This window comes from Tursiops truncatus, chromosome 1 (genome assembly GCF_011762595.2).
Source record: "Tursiops truncatus isolate mTurTru1 chromosome 1, mTurTru1.mat.Y, whole genome shotgun sequence".
Taxonomy (NCBI): domain Eukaryota; kingdom Metazoa; phylum Chordata; class Mammalia; order Artiodactyla; family Delphinidae; genus Tursiops; species Tursiops truncatus.
In genome coordinates this window covers 87,246,997-87,261,283 of record NC_047034.1, presented here as the reverse complement: position 1 = coordinate 87,261,283, position 14,287 = coordinate 87,246,997, and the positions used below count along the sequence as shown (strand labels likewise).

The following is a 14,287-nucleotide window of genomic DNA, read 5'->3' as shown; positions in this document are numbered from 1 at the left end:
TGCCAGATTCAGAAAGCCACAGAACATAGAATTACAGGACTTTGTGGAAGGTAGATTTTGTCGAGAGAAGCCAGGACTCCAGAATTGGGCTACTACTGCTCCTTTCCCTTGGACTTTCTTTAAAACAAAACAAACAAAAAGTACCACCACCAGCAACAACTGTATTTAGCCTCTTGAACCAGTTTCCCAATCTGCAATTAAGATAATCATATTTTCCCTAACTCATATGATTGCTATGAAGATCAAATTGGATAATGTAAGTGAAATCATGAAATGACAGTTTTAATTGAACCTTGCTAAGTACCTTGAGCTTTCCATGCATTGTGTCATGTAATTTACCCAGTAGGTAGTTGTGGAAGAGACCGTTGGTGACCCCAATGCCTGTTCTCCCCCTTTTCCTTAGAAATAAGACCCCTGATTTTTAGCTGGGCTAAAGTAGATACAGAATATACTTCCCGGCTTTCCTTGCTAAGTGTGGCCAGAGGTCTACCTTCTGGCGAGTGAGATAGAATCTTATTGTGTTACTTCCAGGTAGTGTCTTAAGAGGAGGAGGACATGCTGTTGTTCCTCCCATCATCTGCCCTTTTGGGTGACTGGAATGGTTATTTGATGACTGGAATTTGAAAAGCCATATTAGATTGTGTGGTAGCGTAAGAATTGCAGGGCATCAAAATAGAAGGAAATGATCCATTCCTTGAAAGTTTTCTGATAATATGGAAGAGTCATAGTAACATTATGAATGAAAAATGCAAGTCTCAGGAAGACTACAAATACAAATTCGTATAAAGTTACAAAATAAGCAAAACGAAAATAACATATTTTTAAGGTGATGTGTGTGCATGTGCATGAGCGCCCATGCATACACACATACATATATATTAAGGAATTTTAAAGAATTCATATATATATATTTTTTCCCCAAACCTCATGACAGGGATTTTAAAATTTCTTTAAAAAACTTTAAATTCCATTAAAAATTTTTTAAGTTCTTAAAACAAAACAAGGGATTTCTAAATACCAGATTCAGGATAGTAGCCATCTATGAGGGTAGGCAGTGGGTAAGGAAGAAACATTTATGTAGGTGTAAATTATTGGTAACTGTCTTTTTCTTGCATTGAATGATAGGTTCATGGGTATTCACTATGTTCTTGATAAGTAAATGAAAAGTTTAAAGGCCCATGGACAGACCATTGATGATTATGTGTCATGAACTAAGGATTATGATTAATCCAATTCTGTGTACTCAAGTTCAGAGAGAACAGATACTAGCAATAGCAATACATGCTTACTGTGTACTGGGCACTGTTCTTTTTTTTTTTTTAGAGTAATAATTTTTTAAAAATATTTCTTTATTTATTTGGTTGCACTGAGTCTTACTTGTGGCAGGCAGGCTCCTTAGCTGCTGCACGCGTGTGGGATCTAGTTCCCTGACTAGGGATCAAACCTGGGCCCCTGCTTTGGGAGCGTGGAGTCTTATACACTGCACCACCACTAGACATCTTCTAAGCTCTTAATACAGTCAGGTGACCCACGGTTGGTTGGATCCAAGGATGCAGAACCTGTGGATACTGAGGGTCAACAGTGTGTTTTAACCCATTTAATCTTCCCAGTAAAGAGGTTCTATGATTATTCCCATTTTACAGATGAGAAAATAAAGGCCCAGAGAGATTAACAGTAACTCTTGAGACCCACAGCAGAGCTAGGATTTAATCCAGGCTGGCTGTTTCCAGAGTTCATGCTCTTAGACACTGCCCTATGTCTAAATAAATGAAAGAGATAATTGTATTAGGGCTTAGTCAAGTAGGAGAAATTATAACAGAGGCTTTCTGTAACAATGTTAAAGGATGAACCACATGCACAGCTTTTTAAGTATACTAAACACCACTGAACTGTATGCTTTAAATGGGTGAATTTTATGGTATGTAAATTATATCTTAATAAAGCTGTTTTTAAAAATTCTACAAACCACAAATAAGTGACTTTATAATGCAAACTGTGTCCCAAATGATTGTTCGCTATTTTAGGGATTTCATATATGTCTATGGGTAAAATACACACTTTTTCTGCAGAGCAAACAAAACAAACCTTACTGTTAGGAAACCACTCACTTTATGAAAGAAAATGAAGCAGAAAATTTTAATCCACTACTGTGAGTGGGAAAATTTTTTTTTAAAATTCCCAGCTTCAGGCCTTTTTGTATCTGTCAGGGAAATCAAAGGGCTCTCGGCTCCCAAGATAAATTTCATATTGCAGTCATAACTGTCTCTGTATGTACTGAGGATACACAAACAGTAAAACCTAGGAAGGAAGAGGGTGGAAAGAACACATTTGATTGAAAACATATTGATACCTTTTAATTGCACAGCTTTCTTCCATGCACATAACTTTTATTTTGCTTTCCTTTTTAATCTAAAACTGATTTTAAAGGAGATGGAGAAAGCACTGCATTTAGACAGCTAGTTGTGGCCAATCTCCTGCTGGGTGCGTCCTCTAGGGCCTTTGAGTTGTACAGCTCCAAGTGGCCAACACTGACACCACAATGGGCAATGGCAGCTTTTCCTCAACACTATTTCTTCGTTTTCGACAAGGCACTAAAAGGAGAGATCAACATGCTGCTATGATAGCTTGGTAGCTTAACTCTGTTTTCATGACCGCTGAAAGATCCTTCTCACAGTCAGTTATCCTCACAAATCTGGCCATAGATCACAAGGAGACCAGATGAAAGCCTGGACTGGACCTCAACAACTCGCTCACCAACACAAGAAAAAATGTTTAAAGTCTTGGCCCTCTAAACCATGGGTCACTTTTATCCTCTCTCAGCTCTCTCTAAAGTGCATGTGTGAACATAGGCTGATATAACCTCACTAAGCCACTTCATACTTTAAAAAACACAGAGAAAATGAAAACAAAATAAATTACTTATTTTAAGTACATCTTGGATCAACATATCATGTCATTATTCAGTTCTGTCCTACCGACACACACACACACACACACACACACACACACACACACACACACACACACACACACACACACACACACACACACACACACACACACACACACACACACACACACACACACACACACCCCCCACAGGCTATATTTTGGCTCTGTTATTGATAATGGAATCCAGTCCTTTTCCGTCTACCCATTAAACTTACCAGTCCTCTTGATACCAGACAGGCTGTCAGCTCCCCACCCCTTAGATAAACCTTCCTACTGCAGCCACATGTGGGCAGTATCTTCCATCAAGTTCCCTAGTATTTCAAATGTCAAGCCACTAAGCCTAGCAGAGCCTCAGGCACTGCCACACATACTGGTATTGCTCTCTGACTTCTCTCCCTCAATTCTTGTGCTCCCTCAGTCCCTATGATGAGATTTGGGAAACTATACTTATTTGGTCCTTTTTTTTTTTTTTTTTTGATCAGTGAGTCATCTAAGCAGGTCAATTTAGGCCAAAAATAGTCACCTTGGATGGAACCTGATTTATTTGGATTGGCTATAACACTGATTAAAGTAATCAGATAATGGCTTAACTTCAACTTTGTGTTGTGTTACTATAACCTTGAAACAGATGAAAACTGAAACCCCCTAACTATGCAAAGTTTTTTCTTTTGAATAATGTGTTTTTTTAAATTCCCTAGCATCCAGATTTCTATCTGTAAGTATCATTTCCCACTAAAAGGAACCAGAACCCCTAGGAGAAATGGCTGATTCCATGTCAGGGGCAGATAAAATAATGAAGAGGGGGAAGAGCAAGAGGACAGTGTAGATGAAACAAGATTGACATGATTTGAAAACTGTTGAAATTGGGTGTTGGGCACAAGAGAATTCTTTATAGCATTCTACTTTTGTATATTTTTTAGTTTTTCCATAAAAAGTTTTTTAAGGAAAGCTAAAAATAATCGCTATTTTGAAAACAATGAAACAGCAATAGCATGCACATGGTAAACAAAAGTTTTCTTTTAATAATGCATAAAGGTATAGAATGAAAACTTGTCTTTTTCCACCTAGCCCCTCCTTAGCATGATCTCAGTAACAACTTCTAAGTATTCTCAATTAAGTTTCTATGAATATATATTAAAAAATGTACAAACACATATACAGGTATATCATTTTTTAAAACCACAAATGGTAGCATATCATACACATCGTACTATGTCTCATGAAGTTATTTCATTACCTGGTTTTAATACAATGACTATGTCTACACAATACAATATCATAGATATGCTTTTACATACTGGGCTTCTTTCAAGTTTTTTGATGTAATCAAGAGACAAAAGGCTCATATCTTCACCTTCCTCAAGATTACTTAATAAAAAGAAGGATGGCTAAGGCTGGGGTAAACAGGTTGCAGTCCCTAATCTTAAAAGTTTCAAGTTTAGGTTTCAGTTTGGGGGACCCTGTTACCTTGAAAAATGCCTTTAAAAAACATCTCATATTCTCTCCTTACAGATAGGATCTTGAGAGGTGTGGTTGAGAGGATCAATACAAGAATCCTCTTAACCTCTGCCCGGAGGATATCGGGGAGGACTGCAGAAACCTAACCCCTGTGATGAACTCAGCACTACCTCCCTTCACCAGACGGTGGGCAGCCGGACAGAGGCTGTACCTGTTATCATCTTGGTCTCCGGCACCTCGCGCAAGTGCTTTATCGTCTGACACGATGAAGATCTGTGGAAAGAAAGTTGGGTTTTAAAGCGGTTAACGATTGAAAGAACTAAAAGAGATGGGTTTACAGACAGAAAGGTGGCTGTTCTACTGGGTTCTAGTATAGACTAACCCGGGGTGGGGTGACGTACAAGAAGCCACAGAAAAAAACGCGACACATCTGCATGGAGCGTAAATTGCACTCGATTATTCAACAGGGAGGGATACTACATATGAAAAACAAACGCAGCTCTATTACGGAACTACAAAACCCCAAATCCACGTAAATTTGCAACACAAAACAGGAAGCCCTGACCCCTCCGCCCTGGCCTGACAGTCCCCACCCCGCCCGCGGGCGGCGAAACTGGAAGCCTCAGTGACTCTCCTGGGTTGCCCGGGGGCACTCAGGCGAAAACGGAACACGCAGAGGAAGGCCGGCTCCCGAGCCAGGGCTGCGCCCCAGCTCCGCTGCGTCCTGGCTGCGGGTCCCCAAGAGCCCAAAACTGCCTCCGCCCCGCCCCTGACGTTAGTGTGAGCCGGCGCTTTGTGAACTGTGAACTCCCGGCCCCGCCCACCTGCCCCGCGGGCCCCTGAGCGCTTTCTGGCGCATGGGGGAGTGGGGCTTTTTCAGGCTGTTCCCGCAGAGGCCAGAGGGGCTAGGATGGTGTCCGGTGGGCGCCCCGCGACGGCTTCCTGAAGGGTGCGTGGGTCCCGACAGCCGGAGAGCCTGCCCAGACCCTTGTCCCACACAGGTAGGAAGTAGGAAGCCCAGAAGTTCTGAGGCCCGAGGACCAAAGCACAACCAAGTACGCAGCGGGACCGAACAAATGTTGGAGAGGAGAACGCAGAAAGCGTGGGGAGGCGGATCTGGTTTATGGTCACCGTCTCGCGACGTCTAACTGACGTCGCAGAGCAAGCGCGTATTCTACTCTTTCACCTTCAGGCAGCCTCCTCAGTGTAGGGGCCTACCCCTTTAAGCGAGTGATGGACAGTTATTTCGGCCTATCAATTTCCTCGTCAACGTCCAATCAGATTTAAACTTCTTTCAGCCGCCGGAGGAGTTGGAAGAAGGGGGTAGAAGGAGGGAACCCTCCCCCTCTCTTTTTCTCTCTCTCTCTCTCTGTCTCACACTCTGCCTCTCTCGCGAGATCGCAGTGACCCGGCCTCTCAGAAAAAAATGCTAGAACATATGGCCCGACTTCCCAAATAGTAGGCTAAAGGACGGGGTCGTAAACCAATGAAAGGGATGAGGAGGTGGGATCACCGCTTTCACCGCGCAAGAAGTACCGTTACAGGGCAGACTTTTTGTCCAATCAACGCCTCCAGACTTCGGGTCAGGTGACCATAGAGTGCGGGGGGCGGAGCTACAGTCTGGCGCGAGGAACCGTTAAGACGGACAACGACTAGAACCAATGAGGTACTCTGACTAGGGCGTTGGGAACCCAATAACAGTGGTCGGGCGGGCGCCTTCCCGGAGCGCGGGGAGATGTAAAGACAGACAAATAGTTTTCCCAATGAGACTGTAGAAGAGAGGAGCTAATTGACCAATGAAGACTGCGGGGCGGGAACCTCTGCCGCGGCGGAGTCCAAGATGGCGGCGTGCGGTTCCGCTGTGTGAAACGAGCGCGGGGCGGCGGGTTAGTCAGTTTCGCGGAGAAGACCTCCGACGACCCGCTACAATGAAGGGAAAAGAGCGCTCCCCAGTCAAGCCGAAACGCTCCCGTGGTGGTGAGGACTCGACTCCCCGCGGGGAGCGGAGCAAGAAGTTAGGGGGCTCTGGTGGCAGCAATGGGAGCAGCAGTGGAAAGACCGACGGCGGCGGCGGGTCGCGGCGCAGCCTTCATCTGGACAAGTCTAGCAGCCGAGGTGGTAGCCGCGAGTACGACACCGGTGGGGGCAGCTCCAGTAGCCGCTTGCATAGTTACAGCTCCCCAAGCACCAAAAATTCCTCGGGCGGGGGCGAGTCGCGCAGCAGCTCCCGGGGTGGAGGCGGGGAGTCACGTTCCTCTGGGGCCGCCTCTTCAGCTCCTGGCGGCGGGGACGGCGGGGAATACAAGACATTGAAGATAAGCGAGTTGGGGTCTCAGCTGAGTGACGAAGCGGTGGAGGACGGACTGTTTCACGAGTTCAAACGCTTCGGTGATGTAAGTGTCAAAATCAGTCATCTCTCGGGTTCTGGCAGCGGGGATGAGCGAGTAGCCTTTGTGAACTTCCGGCGGCCAGAGGACGCGCGGGCGGCCAAGCATGCCAGAGGCCGTCTAGTGCTCTATGACCGGCCCCTGAAGATAGAAGCTGTGTATGTGAGCCGGCGCCGCAGCCGCTCCCCTTTAGACAAAGATTCTTATCCTCCGTCAGCCAGTGTTGTCGGGTCCTCTGTAGGTGGTCACCGGCACCCCCCTGGAGGAGGTGGTGGAGGCCAGAGATCACTTTCCCCTGGTGGCGCAGCCTTGGGATACAGAGACTACCGGTTGCAGCAGTTGGCTCTTGGCCGCCTGCCCCCTCCACCTCCGCCACCATTGCCCCGAGACCTGGAGAGGGAGCGAGACTACTCGTTCTATGAGAGAGTACGCCCAGCCTACAGTCTGGAGCCAAGGGTGGGAGCTGGAGCAGGTGCTGCTCCTTTCAGAGAAGTGGATGAGATCTCACCCGAGGATGATCAGCGCGCTAACCGGACGCTTTTCTTGGGCAACCTAGACATCACTGTGACAGAGAGTGATCTAAGAAGGGCTTTTGATCGTTTCGGAGTCATCACAGAAGTAGATATCAAGAGGCCTTCTCGGGGCCAGACCAGTACCTATGGTTTTCTCAAATTTGAGAACCTAGACATGTCTCACCGGGCCAAACTAGCAATGTCTGGCAAAATTATAATTCGGAATCCTATAAAAATTGGTTATGGCAAAGCTACACCCACCACCCGCCTCTGGGTAGGTGGCCTGGGTCCTTGGGTGCCTCTTGCTGCCCTGGCACGGGAGTTTGACCGATTTGGCACCATACGCACCATTGACTACCGCAAAGGTGATAGTTGGGCGTATATCCAGTACGAAAGCCTGGATGCAGCTCATGCTGCCTGGACCCATATGCGGGGCTTCCCACTTGGTGGCCCAGATCGTCGCCTTAGAGTAGACTTTGCAGACACAGAACATCGTTACCAGCAGCAATATCTGCAGCCTCTGCCCTTAACTCATTATGAACTGGTGACAGATGCTTTTGGACACCGGGCACCTGACCCTTTGAGGGGTGCTCGGGACAGGACACCACCGTTACTATACAGAGATCGTGATAGGGACCTTTATCCTGACTCCGATTGGGTGCCACCGCCGCCCCCAGTTCGTGAACGCAGCACTCGGACTGCAGCTACTGCTGTGCCTGCTTATGAGCCACTGGATAGCTTGGATCGCAGGCGGGATGGCTGGTCCTTGGACCGGGACAGAGGTGATCGAGATCTGCCCAGCAGCAGAGACCAACCTAGGAAGCGAAGGCTGCCTGAGGAGAGCGGGGGACGGCATCTGGATAGGTCCCCGGAGAGTGACCGTCCACGAAAACGTCATTGTGCACCTTCTCCTGACCGCAGTCCAGAATTGAGCAGTAGCCGGGATCGCTACAACAGTGACAATGATCGATCTTCCCGTCTTCTCTTGGAAAGGCCCTCTCCAATCAGAGACCGGCGAGGTAGTTTGGAGAAGAGCCAGGGTGACAAGCGAGACCGTAAAAACTCTGCATCAGCTGAACGGGATAGGAAGCACCGGACAGCTGCTTCCACTGAGGGAAAAAGCCCTCTGAAAAAAGAAGACCGGTCTGATGGGAGTGCACCCAGCACCAGCACTGCTTCATCGAAGCTGAAGTCCCCTTCCCAGAAACAGGATGGTGGGACAGCCCCTGCAGCAGCAGCCTCTCCCAAACTCTGTTTGGCCTGGCAGGGCATGCTTCTGTTGAAGAACAGCAACTTTCCTTCCAACATGCATCTGTTGCAGGGTGACCTCCAGGTGGCTAGTAGTCTTCTTGTGGAGGGCTCAACTGGAGGCAAAGTGGCCCAGCTAAAAATCACTCAGCGTCTTCGTTTGGACCAGCCCAAGTTGGATGAAGTAACTCGACGCATCAAAGTGGCAGGGCCCAATGGTTATGCTATTCTTCTGGCTGTGCCTGGAAGTTCTGATAGCAGGTCCTCCTCTTCTTCGGCCACCTCAGACACTGCCACCTCTACTCAGAGGCCACTTAGGAACCTCGTGTCCTATTTAAAGCAAAAGCAGGCCGCCGGGGTGATCAGCCTCCCTGTGGGGGGCAACAAAGACAAGGAAAACACCGGAGTCCTTCATGCCTTCCCACCCTGTGAGTTCTCCCAGAAGTTCCTGGATTCCCCTGCCAAGGCACTGGCCAAATCTGAAGAAGATTACCTGGTCATGATCATTGTCCGTGGTGCGTCTTAAAGTCCATATGTAACTTGTATTTAGTACTTTGACATGGTTCCTGTTTTGTGATGTGTGATGGGATACAGCATTGGATGAAATTTTCTTTTTAATTAGTTGTTTAGTTGTAGCTTTCTTCTTTTTTATATTTTTATAAACCTCTTTAAAATAGAAGTCAGGAGAGTTTAGCTATTATTTTAAGTGAAAGGGATGCCCTAAAGGTAGCAGGCAAATGGATTTACTTTAATTAGGAGTTCCCACTCTTATGAGTAACTTTTTTCCTCTTTTTCTGCAGTTTTTTCTTTTTTAAGCTTAAGCTTAAAAAAATCCTCCAAGTTACAAAACCAGAAATTTGAAAAGTCAATTTGGAAAACAAAGAGCCCACTGACTATATAAAGATGATAATATACACCTGAAAATGGCTTGATTGGTATGTAGGTAAATAATTCCTGTACCAGAAATGTTTGTGTGGCTGAAATTTGATCAGGAATCTCATTAGTATAAGCTGGTAAATCATATAGCATTGTGATTATTTTATTCAGGTATTTGAGTATTTCTCTTAAAATACGTGGTTTATTCCCAGAGAGTTTGCTTTAACATACACATTTTTATCATTGGCTCTTGAGTTCTGTATCCTGTATATGCACTTTTGGTTTGTAGCAGTAACTGTTCAGTAAAAATTGAGGAGTATGTTACAAACCACATATGTCTTATGCTTACACTAGTATGCAGGAAGTGAGTAGGTGCTTTTAAAATCAGAATTCTTTGGTCAGTTGTTGGTGTGTGGTGGTGGTTTCACTGACTTTTTCAGAGAGATGTAGCAGGTACAGTTCTAATTTAATTGTGCATGTTTCAAAACTTGTGTTTTTCATCAGAGATGAGTTTTTATTTTTGTATCCATTCAAATTTCTGATTTCAATAATAGAAAGAAGAGTTGTCTGCAGGCTCATAAGTCATCTTTTGTTTCAGTGGGCATTAATCAGCCATATGTCATCGTGAAATGCCTTTGACATACTCTCCAAATTTTGCTTGTATTTTTATTTTCATATTTAAACGCTAGCAATGACATTACATTATTGAAAATATTTTGAATATCTTTGAAATTTTGTGTTTATATTTTCACTGGTGTCCAACCACAGAAAATTGAAATGTCAGTTTAGGAAAACTCTTTTTTAGTGGTTTATTTTCTCAGACACCTGGAATGAATACAAAATAATTTAGCCCATCCTGACAGTTTTTTTCCAAAACTGAAGATTATATCAACTTCTGGTTCTTAACAAGGGTTTTTGCTGCTTAACAGTAATGGGTGTTTTCCTTGTTTGTCTTTATTTTTCATCTACCCCCATCACCCCCACCCCTAGTTTCTCAGGTCATTTGTAGGTATATTTTCCCCTGTGATTTAAATGTTGAGGACTTTAGCTAAGGCCTTTGATATTTAATTATGATTAGAAACTTGAGGACCTTTGGATCATGGTCGTGTTTCTAGTCTGTGTAAGTGACTTCTTGAAAGCCTGGCAGAACCCAACTGTTTTCTTTCTGTTATCAAAGCTGATAGTTTTGAAATAGCACCAATAATAACCCAGGGAAACGTCATGTAATTTTTAATTGTCCGTTATGACAGGTGTCTAATGCATGTCAGCATGAAAGCCTCATCACTCTGTGTCATCCTTTTTGGTTTTCACTATGCATTTGTAAATTTTCTTTTTAAGTTTGGAAGTTTTTGTATTTTTTGTTTTTAAACTGGAAAAACTAGCCATTTTGAGAGAAGGAAGATACTAGGCTCTGAGCACAAAGGTCCTTGGTGTGCCTGTAGGGAAAATACCTGAAATCCTACAATTAAGACTTTTGGTCCTTTTTGCTTTTAAAAGGCTTTGCTTGACATGCTAATGTGGAGTAGACACCTGTTCAGAAACTTATGCAAGTGTGCAGTCTGTGCATAAGTGGGGTCAAAGTACAATTTGTGGCTAGATACATTTTTTCCAGTTTAAATAATCTCACTAACCATTAACTTTTGAATATCTTTTGATAAGATGGCTGGACAAATAATTTTACTCTTTTAGGGAGTGAAGTCCATGACATCTAATTTTACTCTAATCCAAAGTGTGTGTGGTTTTTGTTTTTTTTTTTTAAGTTGATGTGACAGCTTACCGAAGAGCAGAGTACTGTGGGTTTTGCTCCATGTTTGTTTGAACCTTAATCTGACATTGTGGCTTTTGTTAGATCTGGGCAGTTTGTGCTTCAATGTTTTTGAAACAATGGCTTGATACCATTTCTAAGTGTATGTATTATAACTATGTTTAGTTTAGTGTGTACCTGCAGAGTGCCATCATTCAGATGAATCTCTTAATTTGTGTTGCTCGTTCTGTTGTGCAGGTTCATAATATTGGTAAACTACTTAAAACTTCAGAGTGTAATGAAAACAAATGTCTAAAACCATCTGGTTCTAATTCTCATTAGCCAGAATTTCATAATCTCAACATTGGATGTTCTTTGTGACAACCAATTGTTTCTTTTACTTAAAAAAAATGTATTTGTTTAATTGATTTTTTTGGAACTCAGTTCAAATGAATGGAAAGAATTTCTTCAGGATATCATTAAATGACTTATTAAGTATTACTGGTAAAAAAAATAAACCATCAAGCTAATTTAGATTTTTAATCACAACTTCAAAGTTTATGAAAAATTAATCATTCAGCTCCTAGCCAATTTTTTTATATTATTTTGTTGGTTATAACTGGTATCCCTATAAAGAGTTTTCCATGCAAAAAATTTAAATTCCTGGTTTAAGATGTATATTTTGACTCTCACCTGAGAGTAGATAGAGTTTTCCCTTTAAGGATTATATCTTAAAATGTCCATCCTCTGGCTGGTATAAGCTCTTGTCACATTTTGAAGGTAATATATATACTCTGGACCTTCTTAACTCAGATCATTTGAGGTACAATAGTAAAAGTAAGTTGGGTGTTGCTTTCTGAGTCAAACACTTGTTTAGGTTTATTTAAAAACTATTTTATGAGCAGGTTTTCACTGACAATTTTTGTGTTGTTTTTTGTCGTTTTGATTTTAAATCCACTTTCTTCAGACAGTGAAATTGCTCATTTGCAGATACAGCTTGAACTGCAGTTTGGTTCCCTATAGGACCCACTCACCAAAAACTGTGGTAATAGAACTAGGAAATCTTGTTGAGAAGAGGGCCTTAATGACCTTCTTTGTGAAAAAATTTTTGGAGAGAATTTCTGGACATTTTTTTTCTGTCTCTGCCACAGTGTTTGGTTTGGAGATAGGAGTTAGGTATGAGAACAAGAAGAGAAATGGAGCTGACCCTCTTAACATTCTGGTTTTAGTGATGTGCCTAAAGGGAGAAAATGATTTCAGGTAACCACGGTGAACTGTCTAGCTTAATGAAGAGTTTTACATGTATGATGTAAACAGAGTTGGAAAGTAAAAGTCCTACAGTGTTCTTTGGCTGTTTAGCGATTGTTTGTATGAGGGTTTTCTTAAAAGAAAATAACAGCTGCTGTCTTTGGTAACACAGATGAAGGTGGATTTTTAAAAGGCTTTGTATCTTGACCCCTTTGTACAGTAATGGAGTAGGTCTGTATTGCTCCATATAAATTACAGAATGAAAATAGAGGGGGTAAAAGTTTGACTAAACTCCACCTTTTTATAGTTTCATTTTTTAAGTTATATTTAGAATATATTGATTATAAATTGATTGTAAACTTGCTTTTTTCTGATATGTTTTACTCAGTTACATGAGTACCAAGGATATTTTCAGTCCTATAATCCTCACTTAATTGCAGTCTTTAAAAAAAAATCCACCCTATTGTTTTACTTGTTGTCTATTCATACAGTAAATTCATTTCAAGGTTTGTGCCAGTGGGTATTATTGGTGCTTTTTGAAGTCAAGGTGGACTATCCAGGAAGGTCTTGTTAATGTTATGTTTAGCTATAATGGCATAGGGGAAATACATATATTTTTAATATTGTAAACGTTTGTACTGAATAACCTTTTTCCCCTCCCCCCCCCTCGCAAGCAAAACTGGTGAACAACGGATGAAGATACGGAATTCAAAGCTCTAATGGACCTTTTTGAAGAGAAGTTGTGGCTTATGTGGAGTTTACATGGGCCTCTTGATGGAAGAAAGCTAATCTGTTTAGTATTTGTGCATTTTACTAAAATGGCAGCTTAAAGTTGTGTATCTGCTATTGTGATGCCAATGCCGGTGTTTTAAGTGGAAAAAAAATGACCTTGCTTTGTGCTGTGTACACAAGATTTCTGGAAAAGAAAAACCCTTTTTATGGCTCACACAGCTTAAAAGTAGCTGTCACTCAAACGTGCGCTCACAGTTGAGCTGCTTTTGTTTTATTCTAAATAAATTGTTTCTTTTGAGGAAAATGTTTTTCTGCCTGGAAGTGAATTGACGGCAAACCTTTGACCCCTTTGTTTGCAGCTGAGGGGGTACTTGCTGCTGCTCAGATCTTGTATGTCTTGAGCAAGAAGCAGGGAGACCATCATTTTGACTATCACAGTGTGTCAATTCTGAAGGATCACTAGTGTTACTGTGACCCCCTTTGTTTGCAGTGAAGGGGATCGTTTGCTTCTCAGTCCTCAACTTGATGAGGAAATGGTGCTGTTTGCTGGCACGCAAGAAGCCGGGGCAAGCACCGTAAGCCTCACCACAGTGCACGAGTCGGGGGCTTTGCTGGTTTGAAGAGCCGGAGTTGCTGAAATTTAAGTTTTGATTTATTTTGTTCACCCATCACGTTTGGCCTTAGTTTCATTTTTAATTTGAAGAAAAGTTTGAAATTGCTTTATCTTGCTCTTAACATTTGCACCAAATTGCCAAAAGAAGGAGAAATGCTCCGCTTGCTTTTTAAATGTTAATGATGATGTTAATAAAGCCTTTCCTGACACATTTGAGGAGCTCCTCCATCTTCAGGGGCTTCTTACCAGAGTTATGCAGTGATGGGTTTAGTTCTGAATGGATGAAGAGTTCCTGAGAGCTAGCGTTTGTAATTAGAACCGTTACTTGGTATCTGTGCCTTATTTGACCTGTGGTTCCACATGCCTTGGATGTGCATGCACCGTGACGGTTTCATAGGTACGAACGCACACTCAGGCCCAGTCACTTCGGTTGGTAGTACAGATTGTGAGGAAAAAATGGAGGCATCCTTAAGGAGGAAAAAGTGTTTGCCTTTAGTTCCTGCATTATCCTGTACAG

General features: G+C 42.9%; 1 protein-coding gene across 3 annotated transcripts; it reads left to right on the top strand.

Annotated features, from left to right (window-relative positions):
• Nucleotides 1–6,086: 6,086 nt before the first annotated feature.
• On the top strand, nucleotides 6,087–13,981 carry RBM15 (RNA binding motif protein 15). 3 transcript variants are annotated; one of them, XM_073809741.1, is made up of 3 exons: nucleotides 6,087–9,072; nucleotides 9,358–9,492; nucleotides 13,100–13,981. In XM_073809741.1, exons 1-2 carry the CDS (start codon nucleotides 6,207–6,209, stop codon nucleotides 9,456–9,458), a joined length of 2,967 nt encoding a protein of 988 aa, XP_073665842.1. In that variant the 5' UTR covers nucleotides 6,087–6,206; the 3' UTR covers nucleotides 9,459–9,492; nucleotides 13,100–13,981. The 3 variants fall into 3 exon arrangements, with proteins under 3 accessions (XP_073665842.1, XP_019775565.1, XP_073665839.1); XM_019920006.3 differs by lacking the exon at nucleotides 9,358–9,492; XM_073809738.1 differs by having other exon boundaries at nucleotides 9,358–13,981.
• Nucleotides 13,982–14,287: the final 306 nt, after the last annotated feature.

Coding starts and splice junctions, on each gene's coding strand:
- RBM15 (XM_073809741.1), top strand. CDS start 6,207: ATGAAGACTGCGGGGCGGGAACCTCTGCCGCGGCGGAGTCCAAGATGG. Junction 9,073..9,357: donor GGTCATGATCATTGTCCGTG/GTGCGTCTTAAA, acceptor CTTTTTCTGCAG/TTTTTTCTTTTTTAAGCTTA.